This window comes from Loxodonta africana, chromosome 4, assembly GCF_030014295.1.
Source record: "Loxodonta africana isolate mLoxAfr1 chromosome 4, mLoxAfr1.hap2, whole genome shotgun sequence".
Taxonomy (NCBI): Eukaryota; Metazoa; Chordata; class Mammalia; order Proboscidea; family Elephantidae; genus Loxodonta; species Loxodonta africana.
The window spans coordinates 168,650,293-168,665,294 of record NC_087345.1 but is presented as its reverse complement, the minus strand read 5'-3'; the positions used below and the strand labels follow the sequence as shown (position 1 = coordinate 168,665,294).

The following is a 15,002-nucleotide window of genomic DNA, read 5'->3' as shown; positions in this document are numbered from 1 at the left end:
ATTAAATATCGCTATAATTCTTTTTTATAATTCTAATGGAAACCCCGGGTGGTCTAGTGGTTAAGAGCTAAGGCTGCTAACCAAAAGGTCAGCAGTTCAAATCCACCAGGCACTCCTTGGAAAGCCTAAGAGGCAGCTCTACTCTGTCCAGTAGGGTCGCTAGGAGTCGGAATTGACTCCACCGCAATGTTTTTTTTTTTTTTAATTCTAATACATTAATGCAGCTCACTTTCATTTTATTTTTATATTCTTATTTACTCCTATGTTGTACATTCTGTTCGTATCCTTGGAGTGAAAAATTTTTGAGGACAGGGTATGTACCTTACTGCTTTAAGCTTTTTCCACCCTCCATCCTCTTGGGCAGTTCCATATACTGTACTATATGAATATTGACTAGATATTGCAGATTATTAAGTAGCCTTAAAGAACAAATTATAAAAGAACGGTTTTCTTGAGGAACTATAACCTTTTTAAGAAATATTAATGCTATACATGCAATAAATGAGGACTTTAAGAAGGATATATTTGTTTGTTTTTTATCAGCTATGTTGCCAGTTGATCCTGTAAAAGAAAATTATGTTCGTAAAGTGAAAAACTGTATTTTTTCAGTTGCCTTCCCTACTCCTTTCAAATCAAGAGTACGTCTTGTAGCAGTTTCAAAGGTTAGGCTTAATTTTTTCACAGTACAAATATTTGACTGAACTTACCATAGTATTTGCCTAAAAAATATTAATACATTTTTTTCAGAGTTATTGTGGCCAGTCTATCGATAAATGATGTGTGTACAAAATTCAGATTCTTGGAAAATGTCATTTTCACAAATCACTTTTTGATACTTATATCTGGAGTGTAGTACTCAGTTTCATCTTAAAGTTATAAAGAGAGCACACTTTTGTGAAAAAAAGGAAAAAATGAGTTAAATTCTCATCTTAGAGAACCTGTAGATATGGTTTCTTCTAACGAATACTGAGTTGTTCTCTCATGATAGAAATGATTTTCAGATAAAAATGATTTTCCTTAAAAAAGTATGTGCTAGGAAAAATATAATTTTACTGTGAGTCACAAGAAATTCGTAAAAATTTTGAGCCATCTAATAGAACTATTTTTCCACACTATCAAATAATAATAGAAAGTATGGTATATCTCTTATGAAGAAAATATTTATAACATAATTTTGGAAGAGGTATATTCATTTAATTTTCTTTCATTAATTCACTTTGCTTGAAAATTATTAAAGAATTACTTATGTTTGTAAAAAGACTTTTCTTTTCCTGCCTCAGGAAGTTCTAGAAGGTATTTTGGACCTTGATTTATCTGTCTCAGAAACAGATGATTTTATCCAGCTTGTAAGTGGTGAAAAGATAGTATTTGGATCCATTCCATTGGCTCACAGATACGGTGGCCACCAGGTAAGAGTTGCATCACTTCCCTTAAGCAATTATAACTACTTGGTGGAATTGCTATCCTATTAAAGAAGTTATTTTGAGTTAACTTCTCTAATACTAGCGTATTGAGATTTCAACAAGATGTTACTGTTTGTAGATTTACTAACGTGCTTTCTTGCTGTGATAAAGCTAGAGCCTGAGTTTTTTTTTTTTATGGAGTTGAAAAAACTGGAGCAGCACAAATAAAAAATTCCTCAGTTATTGCTAGATAACTCCTTCAGTGAAGGTTTAGGCAAGTGCATCAGGCAGAACCAAATAGCACGATATGACAGTATAAAAGCTGTGAAGGACAAATGGATTATGATTTTGCCAGGGTAGCTGTAGGACAAAGTTGTAATACTGCTTACAAAGGCGGTAAATGAAGATCCATTGGGTGTATTCTATGTGTTGTAGCAATTAAAGAGGCACCTTCTAGAAATAAAGCAAGATGTTGAAGCAAGTTCAGAGTATTGTGTCTGACTAATTAAAAAAAAGAACAAAATGGGAGCACAGGATCAATTGTTGAAATCCCTTTGACTTTCCTGTGAGCTAGGTAAGATTAATTTAGCACTTCCTGGTTGTTTCCAGGTTGTTGTGGTAATGCTGATTTATTCAGGAATAATTTTTAGAAGGGTAAGTAGTAAAGTATTGAAGTGTAAGGATTAAATTAGGAAATATATGAAAAGTTGGCATTAGTGATTATAAAAATTGTTATCAACATCAGACTCTGGTTTCTTGGGTTAGTTCATTGCTTTCAGATTTTATTACTTTGTTCTTCAAAGTCCTTGGGTTAAGAAGCAAATTGTATTGTCATACACACTAATATATTTGAAAAGGCCCTTTGGGATCTTCTAGGACAAACTTAAACCTCAGTTTCATGAGCTGTAATGTGACGTTGACCAAGATCATTCCAGGAGTTCTAAAAGTGCTATGGCAAAGAAAATTGCTTGACTTTATTTAGCATACCATTTTCCAAACATTCGGGCACAGATTTAAAAAGAAAAAAATTAGTTTTATTTTAGGAATAACTTTAAATGTTTTGCTGAACCACGGGACAGTTTAGAAACTTCTGGACTACATGATCCTTATGGCCTTTCTAGCTCTCAAATGCAAGGATTCCGTGGTTCAAAAAATCATCACCCATATGGGTTAAATTTAGTACAGAGCACTTTATGCCACAGTTCACATTTACTGTTAAAGTACAAACATAATCCTTAGGCCTGCAAAAAAAACTTTAAATTCTTCCTTTTTTAGTAGCATTGTTTTGTGGTGGTGTTGTTAGGTACTGTCAGGTCGGTTCCGACTCATACTGACCCTGTGTACCACAGAATGAAACGTTGCCCGGTCTTGCACCATTCTCGCAATCATTATGTTGACCCCATTTTTGCAGTTACTGTGTTAGTCCATCTTGTTGAGGGTCTTCCCCTTTTTTGTTGACCTTCTACTTTACCAAACGTGATGTCCTCTTCCAGAAACTGGATAGATAACATGTCCAAAGTACGTGAGAAAAAGTCTCGCCATCCTTGCTTTTAATGAGCATTCTGTCTGTACGTTTTCCAAGACAGATCTGTTCGTTCTTCTGGCAGTCCATGCTATATTCAATATTCTTTGCCAACACCATAATTCAAAGGCATCAATTCTTCTTCTGCCTTTCTTATTCATTGTCCAGCTTTCAGATGCATATGATGCGATTGAAAACACCATGGCTTGGGTCAGGAACACTTTAGTCCTTAAAGTGACGTCTTTGCTTTTTAACACTTTGAAAAGGTCTTTTTTTTAGCAGATTTGCCCAATGCAATACTTCATTTGATTTCTTGACTGCTGCTTGCATGGCATTGATTGTGCATCCAAGTAAAATGAAATCCTTGACAACGTCAATATTTCCTCTGTTTATCATGATGATGCTTATTGGTCCAGTTGTGAGGATGTTTGTTTTCTTTATTTTGAAGTGTAATCCCTAGTGAAGGCTGTAGTCTTTGATCTTCATCAGTAAATGCTTCAAGTCCTCTTCGCTTTCAGCAAGCAAGGTTGTATTATCCGCATAATTGGAGTCTTCCTCCAATGCTGATGCCATGTTCTTCTTCATATAGTCCAGATTCCTGTATTATTTGCTCAGCATACAGATTGAATAAGTATGGTGAAAGGATACAACCCTGATGCACGCATTTCTTGACTTTAAACCACACAGCATCCCCTCGTTCTGTTTGATTGACAGCCTCTTGGTCTATGTACAGGTTCCTCAGGAGCACAATTCAATGTTCTGGAATTCCCATTCTTCGCAGCGTTATCCATAATTTGTTATGATCCGTACAGTTGAATGCCTTTGCATCATCAATAAAACAGGCAAACATCTTCCTGGTATTCTCTGCTTTCAGCCAGGATCCATCTGACATCAGCAATGTTTCACATCCTCTTCTGTCTGAATCTGGCTTGAATTTCTGGCAGTTCCCTATCTGTATACTGCTGTAACTGCTTTTGAGTGATCTTCAACAAAATTTTACTTGTGCGTGATATTAATCATATTGTTTGATAATTTCCACATTCTGTTGGATTCCCTTTCTTTGGAGTGGGTACAAGTACAGATCTCTTCCCCTTGGTTGGCCAGGTAGCTGTCTTCCAAATTTCTTGGCATAGATGAGCGAGCACCTCCAGCGCTGCATCCATTTGTTGATTCATCTCAATTGGTATTCTGTCAGTTCCTGGAGACTTGTTTTGTGCCAGTGCCTTCAGTACAGCTCGGACCTCTTCCTTCAGCACTGCTCGTGCTTGATCCTATGCTACCTCCTGAAATGGTTGACCATGGACCAAAACTTCTTGGTGCAGTGACTCTGTATTCCTTCCATCTTCTTTCGATGTGTCTGTGTCATTTAATATTTTCCTCATAGAATCTTTCAGTGTTAAAACTCGAGGCCCGAAGTTTTTCTTCAGTTTGTTCAGCTTGAGAAGTACTGTGCATATTCTTTTCTTTTGGATTTCTGTCTTCAGGTCTTTGGACATTTTATTATAATACTTTGTCTTCTCAAGCTGCCCTTTGAAATATTCTGTTTAGCTCTTTTACTTCATCATTTCTTCCTTTCACTTTAGCTACTCTATACTCAAGAGTGACTTTCAGAGTCTTTTCTGACATCCATTTTTGTCTTTCCTTTCTTTTTAATGACGTCTTGCTTTCTTCATGTGTGATGTCCTTGATGTCATCCCACAACTTGTCTGGTCTTTGGTCATTAGTGTTTAGTGCATCAAATCTCTTCTTGAGATGGCCTCTAAATTCAGGTGAGATATACTCAAGGTTGTACTTTGGCTCTTATGGATTTGTTCTAATTTTCTTCAGCTTCAACTTGAACTTGGATATGAGCAGCGATGGTCTGTTCCAGAGTTGGCCCCTGGCCTTGTTGTGCCTGAGGATACTGAGCTTTTCCGTTGTCTCTTTCCACAGATGTAGTCAGTTTGATTCCTGTGTATTCCATCTGGAGCGGTCCACGCGTATCGTTACCGTTTGTGTTATTGAAAAAAGGTATTTGCAATGAAGAAGTCATTGGTCTTGCAAAATTCTGTCATGGGGTGTCCCACATTGTTTCTATCACCAAGGCCGTATTTTTCAACTACAAATCCTTCTTCTTTGTTTCCAATTTTTGCATTCCAATTGCCAGTAATTATCAATGCGTCTTATTGCATGTTTGATCAATTTCAGACTGCAGAAGTTGGTAAAAATCTTCAATTTCTTCATTTTTGGCCTTAGTGGTTGCTGCGTAAATTTGAATAATAGTCACAGCAACTGGTCCTCCTTGTAGGCATATGGATATTATCCTATCACTGATAGTGTGGTACCTCAGAATAGATCTTGAAATGTCCTTTTTGACGATGAACATGACACCATCCCTCTTCATTTTGTCATTCCCAGCATAGTAGACCATGTGATTATCTGATTCAAAGTAGCCAGTACCAGTCCATTTCTGCTCACTGATGCCTAGGGTATCAGTCTTTATGCTTTCCATTTCACTTTTGGTGACTTCCAATTTTCCTAGATTCACACTTCGTACATTCCACATTCTGATTATTAATGGATGTTTACAGCTGTTTCTTTTCAATTTGGGTCGTGCCACATGAGCATATATGAAGGAATCGAAAGCTTAACTCCATCCACATCATTAAGGTCGACTCTACTTTGAGGAGGCAGCTCTTCCCCAGTCATATTTTGAGCACCTTTCAACCTGAGGGGCTCGTCTTCTGGCACTGTGTCAGATGGTGTATCTGCTGCTCTTCATAAGGTTTTTGCTGGTAATTTTTTCAGAAGTAGACTGCTGGGTCCTTCTTCCTTATCTGTCTTAGTGTGGAAGCTCCGCTGAAACCTGTCCAAGGCTGACCCTGCTGGTATTTGAAATACTGGTGGCAAAGCTTCCAGTATCACAGCAACATGCAAGCCACGAGAGTACAGTAAACTGACAGACATGTGATGGTTGTTTTGTAGTATAGTGAATTAGATTAAAACTTTTATCAGTTTTCTACTTCATCTCTTGCTTCTTTTCCCGGATGTGAAATTATGCTTTAAATATTTAGTCATGAGAATGGCTTTGCTATTTTGAATTTACAGCGAAGTAAATGATTTCTCTTCTATTGATGGAAAGCGAGCTCCCTGATTCCCCCTGATTTCACTCCTGGCTCTGGATTCATCGTTCTTTCTACTGCCCTCTCATGGTGTGGGATGTACCGAATGTATTGTCGACTTTACCGACATTCCAAATCTGCTGAGAGCACCTCTCAGACTTGCGCTCTTAGAAGTATTCCATTGCAAAAATTAAATCATGGTGAGTTTGAAAAATGAAAACACTGGATAGATTTTACTTAATTACATGCTTTTCTTCCGAAAGTTTAAACATAGCTGTTACAGAACTCCTTTTTTATGCCAGGAGCTATATTGGTGAACGAGTCCTATCCCCTTACCTCAGATTGCTAATACCCTAATGAACCAGTTGCCAGTATGTCAATTCTGACTCATGGCAACCCCACGTATGTCAGAGTAGAACCGTGCTCCAGAGGGTTTTCAGTGACTGATTTTCTTTTTGCAAGTAGGTCGCCAGGCCTTTCTTCCAAGGTGCCTCTGTGTGGATTCAACTGTCAACCTTTCTGGTTAGCAGCTAAGTGCATTAATCATTTGTACTACCCAGGGACTCCCAGACCCTAGTGAAGGATATAGGTAAATAAACAAGTTCCATTACCATCATGGTTGTGATAGGAATAAGTATAGGAGCTATGGGAACTCGTAGGACCACGCTTCCTAGCCCCAGGAAATCAGGAGACCTTCTTTTGGAAGTAACATCTGTGTTGACAATGGAGCAACATCCAGGTTGGCAAAGAATTGTTGAAAATAATGATAATAACCATCTATTGTACACTTGCGTAAATCAGGCGTAGAATCAAGCATATTGCATATATTAACATTTATTGTTACCACACCTGGCAAGGGTTATCCCATTTTACAGAAATGAAAACTCAGTGAGATTAAGTTACTCAAACAAATTCCACAGCTAGTAAGTGGCATAGCTGGGAGTTGAACAATAGCAAACGAATATTATCAGAAGAGTTTGAAAACAGTTAATTTAGCAAAGTCAAAAGCAATTTTTTTAGGTACAAGTATATTCATGATTTTATATTGTATATGTACAGAAGCACAGCCAGAATGCTCCTTAGAAGTGAAGGTGACGGCACTTACCTCATGTACTTTGGACATATAAACAGGAGGGACCAGTCCGTGAGAAGGACGTCATCCTTGGTAAAACAGAGGGTCAGCGAAAAAGAGGAAGACCCTCAGTGAGATAGATTGACACAATGACTGCATGAATGGGCTCAAACACAGCAGCAATTGTGAGAGTGATGCAGGACCAGGCAGTGCTTTGTTCGGTTGTACACAGGGCCGCTAGAAGTCGGCAGTGACTCGACGGCATCTGCTAATGACACGTATAGGCAAATTTTCTGCTACTAAATTATTCCTGGTTCATATTCTGGAATTATATTGATCAGTTCTAGCTTTCCTAATACCTAACAAATTTGAGCTCAGCTATAAGATGAGGAGAAGGAGTCAATTATATGTCTTAAAATTATATTAAATGAATTTCACTCATATTTTACTGATGGAATTTTATTTTTACCTTTATCCAGGTTGGTATTATAGCCCTAAAAATGCAATACCTTATTGTCAATTTTGACAAGATTATCTTTGCTATGAAAATTATGATAAAAACTATAAAGACAAACGTATATTAATAATTTTCTCTTTTAGTTTGGAATATGGGCAGATCAGCTTGGGGATGGAAGAGCCCAGCTTATTGGGGTTTATATGAACAGGTACCACATGTTTTCTTGCATAGCAGCTTTTCTGTTAAATATTAACATGAATTTTCTAATACTTAATTTTTTTTTTGAAGGCAGGGTGAAAAATGGGAACTTCAATTAAAAGGCTCAGGAAAGACCCCATATTCCCGGTACAGTTTGGTGTTTTTTATTTCAGTGATCTAATTAAAAATTGATACTGCCTTAATTATAAATGAAAATCTTTTTAAATTTTCTTTCTACAGAAATGGTGATGGTAGAGCTGTACTTCGTTCTTCAGTGAGAGAATTTCTGTGTAGTGAGGCCATGCACTATCTGGGAATTCCAACCAGCAGGGCTGCAAGGTAGTTGCTCTTTTCTTCAGGCTAACTAAATGGGTCATATTATCTCCAGAAATGGGTCACTGAATTCAGTAGATAAATCTCTGATGGCATTGTTCTTTTTCTTTTTTTTTAAGTTTGTTATAGTTTCAGGTAGTTCTTGATAGCTAATGTACTATAATAGAATAGATACTTTATTCTCCTAGAATGGTGGCTGTGGTTTATGAAAAACTGAGAGTAACCTATGCTAGAGTGATTTTGTCATGTTGGTTAATGTCTCTATTTGATTTCATTTTTCTTACATATTTCAATGAGGAATTAAAGGGGAAATCGTGATTTTTTTTTTTTAAGCTCATGAGGACCAGGCTTTAGTGTCAGACAGACCTGAGTTTAAAGACCAGGCTCTACCACTTACTAATTGTATGTCTTCTGGTATCTCCCTTTACAACAAACTACAACAAACGTCCTTTGCTGTGAAGGATAAATGAGATATAAAGTGCTCAGCATAGTGTCTGGTTCAGAGTAATGTTCCTTAAATAGTGGTTATTCTTATATTAGTAACTTCATGAAGATGGTGTTCTTGATATTGTGTGTATGTATGTGTAGATGTGCATAGCTTTTGACACACACACGTCTGTAATTATGAATATTCTGAAAAGGCTAACGTGTGTTGTGTTACCTTATCTTTATAATTACACAAATAGTGGACATTAAGTAGATACTACTGAAAGAGTAGAACTCTTTTTGAACAGGGAACATAACTTTGATTCTCTTGTTTTTAGTGTGGTTGTAAGTGATGATGATGCATGGAGAGATCAGTTTTACAATGGAAACGTTGAGAAAGAGCGAGGTAATACTGTTTTGAATACTTACGTAAGTTCATATACTTGGGCTGAGTTCTTAAAGAGTAATAGGTATTGGACATCTTTGCAGTCTTAAAAATTAACCTGTGGTTATTCAATATGTAATTTCAACATTACAGTATTAGAACAGAATATACTTTCCCACGTTCTATATATGTCATAGTTCCTGGTCTTAAGGAACATGCAGTCTTCACAGAGAGAAGACAAACAGACAGATGAACAATAAAATATCAGAGGTCAGTAAAGGGAAAATCATTTCAGCTGCATGTAGGACGTGGGAATAGATCTTGAGCATAAGGTTGGGTGGGATTTTAGTGGGCAGGAAGAGGAAGTGGGGCGTGTAGAGCAGGAGACAATAGCACAAACAAAGGCCCAGAAGTAGATGTGAGTATGGTGGTCTGTTGAGGGACAGGGCCAACAGAGCAGAAGCTTCTGCTTTGGTACACATAAGATGTGTCATTCTGATACAAACTTTATCTTGACATCCTGCACAGTGTTTCTTAAAAGAATGAAACATGGTTTGTATTTACTAATTGTATTAGGAATGTCTATAACCAAGAGTGAAGAAGGCAATAGAAGGTTAAAAACAAAATTTTGGGTTCGTTTTATTTCTTCAGTACAGGCATAAGTTAGAGCATATTCAAATGTTTATTTTTTGAAGTTAATTTTGAATCAGCTACACTAGTGGAAGGCAGTTACAATGTAATTTATGCAGAAAAGGTAATTCACGGATTCCCTATTTTAGTATGAGGTACAGGGGAAAAGTCACAATTAATGAGGCAGTGGGGATCTGATAGTGGAAGCCTGACAACCTAGCAACTTTTCACTAGGCTGGAGCCTTGGTATTTCTAAAAGGGTTGTGGTTCCTAACATTCTAACCAATTCAGGCTTAACCCAAAAAACCCCTTAGAGCAACAGAAAAAAGTCCTTGATCCTTTATAGAGTGTAAATTAGTTGTCTTTCCAATAAATTCCAATTACTAAATTTCCTTTTATTAAAATAGTTTCACTTTTAAGAAAAACATGTTGTGCTACTTTCATAGAGCTTAAAATAGTTTTATGCTGAAATAAATGTTTCTTTTTAAGGTGCAGTAGTGCTGCGTATTGCAAAATCATGGTTCAGAATTGGATCATTAGAAATTTTGACTCATTATGGTGAACTGGATTTACTAAGGTTAGAAAATTACATTTTTTGTAAATGGGAAGAGACAGTTGGGAAAATATTCTTACTTATGTGCTGTAAAGTTGAGTGTTTTCTGTTATGAGTAAAACTAAGAATTTCAATTAATAAATATTTTAAAGATATTTTGCTATGCTTAACAAGGAGCCCTGGTGGTGCAGTGGTGAGTGCTTGGCTGCTAACCAAAGGTCAGCGGTTCAAACCCACCAGCTGCTCCTCAAGAGGAAGATGTGGCAGTCTGCTTCTACTCTGTCCTGTAGGGTGGCTGTGAGTCGGAATTGACTTGATGGCGGTGTATTTGGTCTTTGGTGTTATGTGCTTAACACTGTGTGAGTTTCCTAGGAGATAGAGAGGAAAAAAAAAAAAGTGTAAGGCCCAGCGGTCCTTTTCTCAGGAAATATTATCTAGTATGCAACCCCATCCCAGCTGACGGCCTCCATACTACTCAGAGACCTAGGTGGAAGTAACTCGAACTTCCCAGTTCTGCAGCCTCAAGAGGCCCAAAGGAGTCCTCTGAATTTCTGAGATTTCTTGGGTGTTTCTTATGTCTAATGTCTCTTCTTGACCTGGACTCGTTTTGGCATGTGTGATGGTGCCCGTCTCACACTGTGTTGACGCAGATGTGAAGCTCAGCCCTTTCTGCAACAGGAAAACAAAATGAACAAAAGACCAAATTTACAAACAGAATAAATACATCTTACTGAAGATTTCTGAAAGGAAGACAGAGAAGGGGCTGTTTTAAAGGAGCAAAAACAATACATGCTTCCTCTTGTGCGGTGCAGTTCGGCTCCCACCATTCTCTGGCGTCTTGGTGCCTGCCGGCATCTGTGCTCACAAAATTCCGTCTTCCTCAAGCCGACTTGGCAAGCTGTTTCTTTAAACAACGCATCTCTCCTTTTAAGAAGAATTCTGTTTCTATTTGTTAAGGTGATATAGTTTTAAAAGTCTTTAGAAGTATATAAGAAAAATTATGTGAAATATGGATCCTGTATTGTAGTTACTGGTTTTGTAAATCTAGATAACTGGTCCTAGAAAAGTATGGGGAAGAAAACAATGAGAGAAATTAATAAGCAAAGCAGAGCAGTTATCACGTTGGTCTTTAGCTGTCTGAGTCTGTTCAGCCAACATTTACTGAGCTCATAGTTATCCAGGATTAAGAAAGTTCTGTACTGTCTTGCAGTAGTATTTCTAACTTCCCATTTGCGTTTTGAGTCACTTTTCCATGTATTCATTATGCCACTAAAATTGTTCTGTTTGGTGGTCTTATTTCAGCTATGTTTCATTTATCTCTCTGGCATTTGATGCATACTGTTGACCATTTTACCCTTGAAATGCCTCCACTGGCTAACATGACATTGTTCTCTCATATAAATATATTTAAACCTTTCTTTCCTACTCTGTTTTTACCAATCAACTTCCTTTACCAGTGCCTTACTTGTTGATGTTCTCTACAGGATTCCCTCCAGACAAAAACTTATCTACTCTTATTGTTGTGATTTCAGTAATTCCCAAAGCATATCTACAGCTCCAGTTTTCTTATGGATGCCCTCTTATCCAAAGTAATCTACATGAGTGGTTAGTCAGTTAACTAGAATAGTTGATTAAAATATGGAATAAAAATACGGTAAATACATGATGCATATAGTACTTTAAATATTTTAACTTTAAACATTTGCCAATTTTTTGTCACTTCTTTTGTGAACCCTTACATGACCCTCCACACATAAATAATCATTCTCTATACTTTTTTATATTTCTATTACTGTACTTATTACTGTGATGTTGTTACCTGTTCATATGTTCTTCTCCCTTAATAGACTTTGTGCTCTTTGAGGTCTGAGTCTGTGTCTTGTCATTATTTCCCTCGCAGTTGCACAGGGCTTTGCATATAGTAGGTGCTCAGTGAATGTTTATTGAACTAATCTGCTTTTGTAACATAATAAGGTAGAATCTACTATGATCTTTAGGACACATTTCCATTTTTAATTCATATTGAGGAAATATCTCTTTTTGGCTGTTGTGGGAGTAAAATCTTGTTGCTTTAATTTTTAAATTAAAAATTTTTAAACGTCAGGGGTGGATTTAGGTGATTGGATATTTGATACAGTATTCTGAAGAACGCTGATTGCTCTCCTTTTTATCCCCAGGACATTATTGGACTTCATCATACAGGAACATTTTCCCTCAATAGATGTCAGAGAACCTGATAGATACGTGGTACGTTTTAAAGAGAAAGGCGAATACTCTGTTTTCTCTCATTGGCCACCATCATCAGAGGTTGCAACTTTAAACTTATAAAACAAAGTTAGGAAAAGAAGTGTTTTGAACATTTTGTTCAGTAGATGATGATATGAAACATTCTATAAGTAAGACATAGATAAGAAAGTTGTTTTATTTGAAAGATACTGAAAAAAAAAGAACAAGTACTATGTTCTGACAGTACACATTATTTTTATAATTTTATTATGATGAAAATGTAAATAGCAAACATGCTATCTCAGCAGTTTCTACATGTGCAATTCAGTGACACTGATTACATTCTTCAAATCATGTGACCGTTCTTGCTAGCCTTTTCTAAATCATTCCACCACCATTAATTTAAACACAATACCCCTTAAGCAAAGACTCCTCCTTCCCCCTCCCTTCCCATCCCTGGAAACCACTCATAATCTTTGGTTTCTATATAATTGCTTATTTCATATAACTGAGATCATACAATATTTGTCCTTTTGTGACTTACTTATTTTACTCAGCATGATGTTTTCATGCTTCGTCCGTGTTGTGGCATGCATCAGAATTTTGTTTCTCTTCATGGCTATGTAATATTCTATCATATGTATATACTACATTTTGTTTATTCATTCGTTGATGGACATTTAGGTTGTTTCCACCTTCTGGCTATTGTAAAAAGTGCCACAGTGGACATTGGTGTACAGGCTTCTGTTTGCGTTCCTGCCTTCACTTCTGGGTATATACTTAAGAGCTGGGATTGTTGGGTCTTATGGTAGTTTGGTGTTCAACTTTTGAGGAACTGCCAAATGGCTGTACCATTTTACATTCCCACCAACAGTGGATGAGGGTTCCAGTTTCTTCACAACCTTGACAGCTGTCGTTTCCCATTGTTTTGATCTTTGATATTCTGATGGGGGTAAGGTGATATCTCATTGTGGTTTTGATTTGTATCTACCTGATAACTAATGATGTTGAGCATCTTTTTATGTGCTTGTTGGCCATTTGAGTATCTTTTTTGGTGAAATGTGTGTTTAAGTCTTTTGCCCATTTTTTGATTGGGTTGATTGTCTTTTTGTTAAGTTGAAGAAGTTTTATATATATTTTGGATACTAGGCCCTTATCTCATATATGGTTCCTGCAAATTTTTGCCCAATCTAACGTTATCTTTTCACATTGTTTATAAAGTCCTTTGATGCACAAAGGTATTTCATTTTTATGAGGTCCAGTCTGCCTTTTACTTTTCTTATGATAGATGAGAAAATTTGGTCGTAATACTATGTGTGATCCTTTTCTATATTATGAATAATTCTTCCACTTTTCTTACGTGTGTTATTTTCCATTCCTTTAGTCATCTTTTGACCCGCCTTTGAACTCTTCTCATGTGATGAGTTGGAGGAGCCTAAATCTGAAAATTTTCCAAATTTTATTTTAGGAATTTTTGTCTGTTGTGGTATCTGAGACTGCAGGACTTATTGCCTTGTGGATGTCTGTTGGTTTTGCTCATGGTAAGTTATTTGTTGATACTTTATTCTGATGATAAAGTAGAATTAAATTGTTATAGTAGAGGACTTCTTTTGTGTATTTTAAAATATTCCTGCTTATGAGCTTCTTAGTATTTTTAATATAAAAATTTGTACTTAGCAACAGAGAAATATATTTCTCATCTTTAAAATTGTTTCAAATGAACAGTATACAAAAAATAGAGTAAGTATCTTCACTCTGTTGATGATGTTACCTGTAAAGCTTGTAGGATTGTATGTGTACGTATATATTGTGTTTAGATCTCCTTAAAGCTATTTTTAAAATTTTAATTATAAAAGTACTACATTGCTTATGGTAAAGAGTTTAAAATGCAGAGTGAGTGGGAGTCCCACTCCCTAAGGTAATCACTGTCTACCAATTTCTTTCAATTCTTCTAAACTTTTTCTCTGATACACATTATATCTCCTGCAGAAAAGCAGAACTGGCTTGTGTGTTTGAAGCCAGGCACTACATGAGGTTGCATTAAAAGGAGTATTTGCCTGAGCTAAGAATAACTGAAACAGGAGTCATATATGTACTAGAGTCTCTGGATAAATACCAAATGGGAAACTTCTGGAAATCTGCTTTAATTATCACACATATACTCTCTTTCTCTCACTTAAGGTGGGAGTAGGAAGCAGAGTTGGTGTTTGTAAGTTTCTGCTATTATTAACAGTGCTGCAGGGACCAGCCATGTAACTGTATCTTTGCATTCTTGAAGGTGAGTTTTTGAGGATAAATTCCCAGAAATCTAGTGGCTGGGTTAGAGAGTCTGTACATTTAGTATTTTGATAAACAGGGCCAGCTTGATCTCAAAAGGTTGAAATAGTAGACACTATTGCTACCCTACCCAGATATCCTATACAGGCTAGTATATCCATTCTGTGACTTCTTTCCACCGCTCCCTCTGCACCCATCTGGGAGTCCCTCGTCTAAGAGGTCACACCCCCTGCCCACACAGTGGCCCACAGCCAGTGACTGTTATGGAAGTACATATCCATATTGTTACCTTTTCCCCTTTTCACAATTTTTGAAAATTAATGCATTTTATTCCTTTGCTAGTCTCAATTCCATTCCAAATAATATATATAGATATAGATATGTATCTCTGTATAAAACAAATACCGGAAATCGAGGCT

General features: G+C 36.7%; 1 protein-coding gene across 4 annotated transcripts in view; it reads left to right on the top strand.

Moving 5' to 3' along the window:
* LOC104845957 (protein adenylyltransferase SelO-like) overlaps positions 1-15,002 on the top strand; it is a 53,503-nt gene that overhangs the window by 3,329 nt on the left and 35,172 nt on the right. For all 4 annotated transcript variants that reach the window (XM_023548851.2, XM_023548850.2, XM_010590667.2 and 1 more), the window contains exons 2-10: positions 544-662; positions 1,281-1,409; positions 7,699-7,763; positions 7,844-7,900; positions 7,994-8,092; positions 8,851-8,918; positions 10,017-10,104; positions 12,258-12,327; positions 13,775-13,847. In XM_023548851.2, the coding sequence (XP_023404619.1) occupies positions 544-662; positions 1,281-1,409; positions 7,699-7,763; positions 7,844-7,900; positions 7,994-8,092; positions 8,851-8,918; positions 10,017-10,104; positions 12,258-12,327; positions 13,775-13,847 (768 nt within the window). The remainder of the gene's footprint in view (positions 1-543; positions 663-1,280; positions 1,410-7,698; positions 7,764-7,843; positions 7,901-7,993; positions 8,093-8,850; positions 8,919-10,016; positions 10,105-12,257; positions 12,328-13,774; positions 13,848-15,002) is intronic.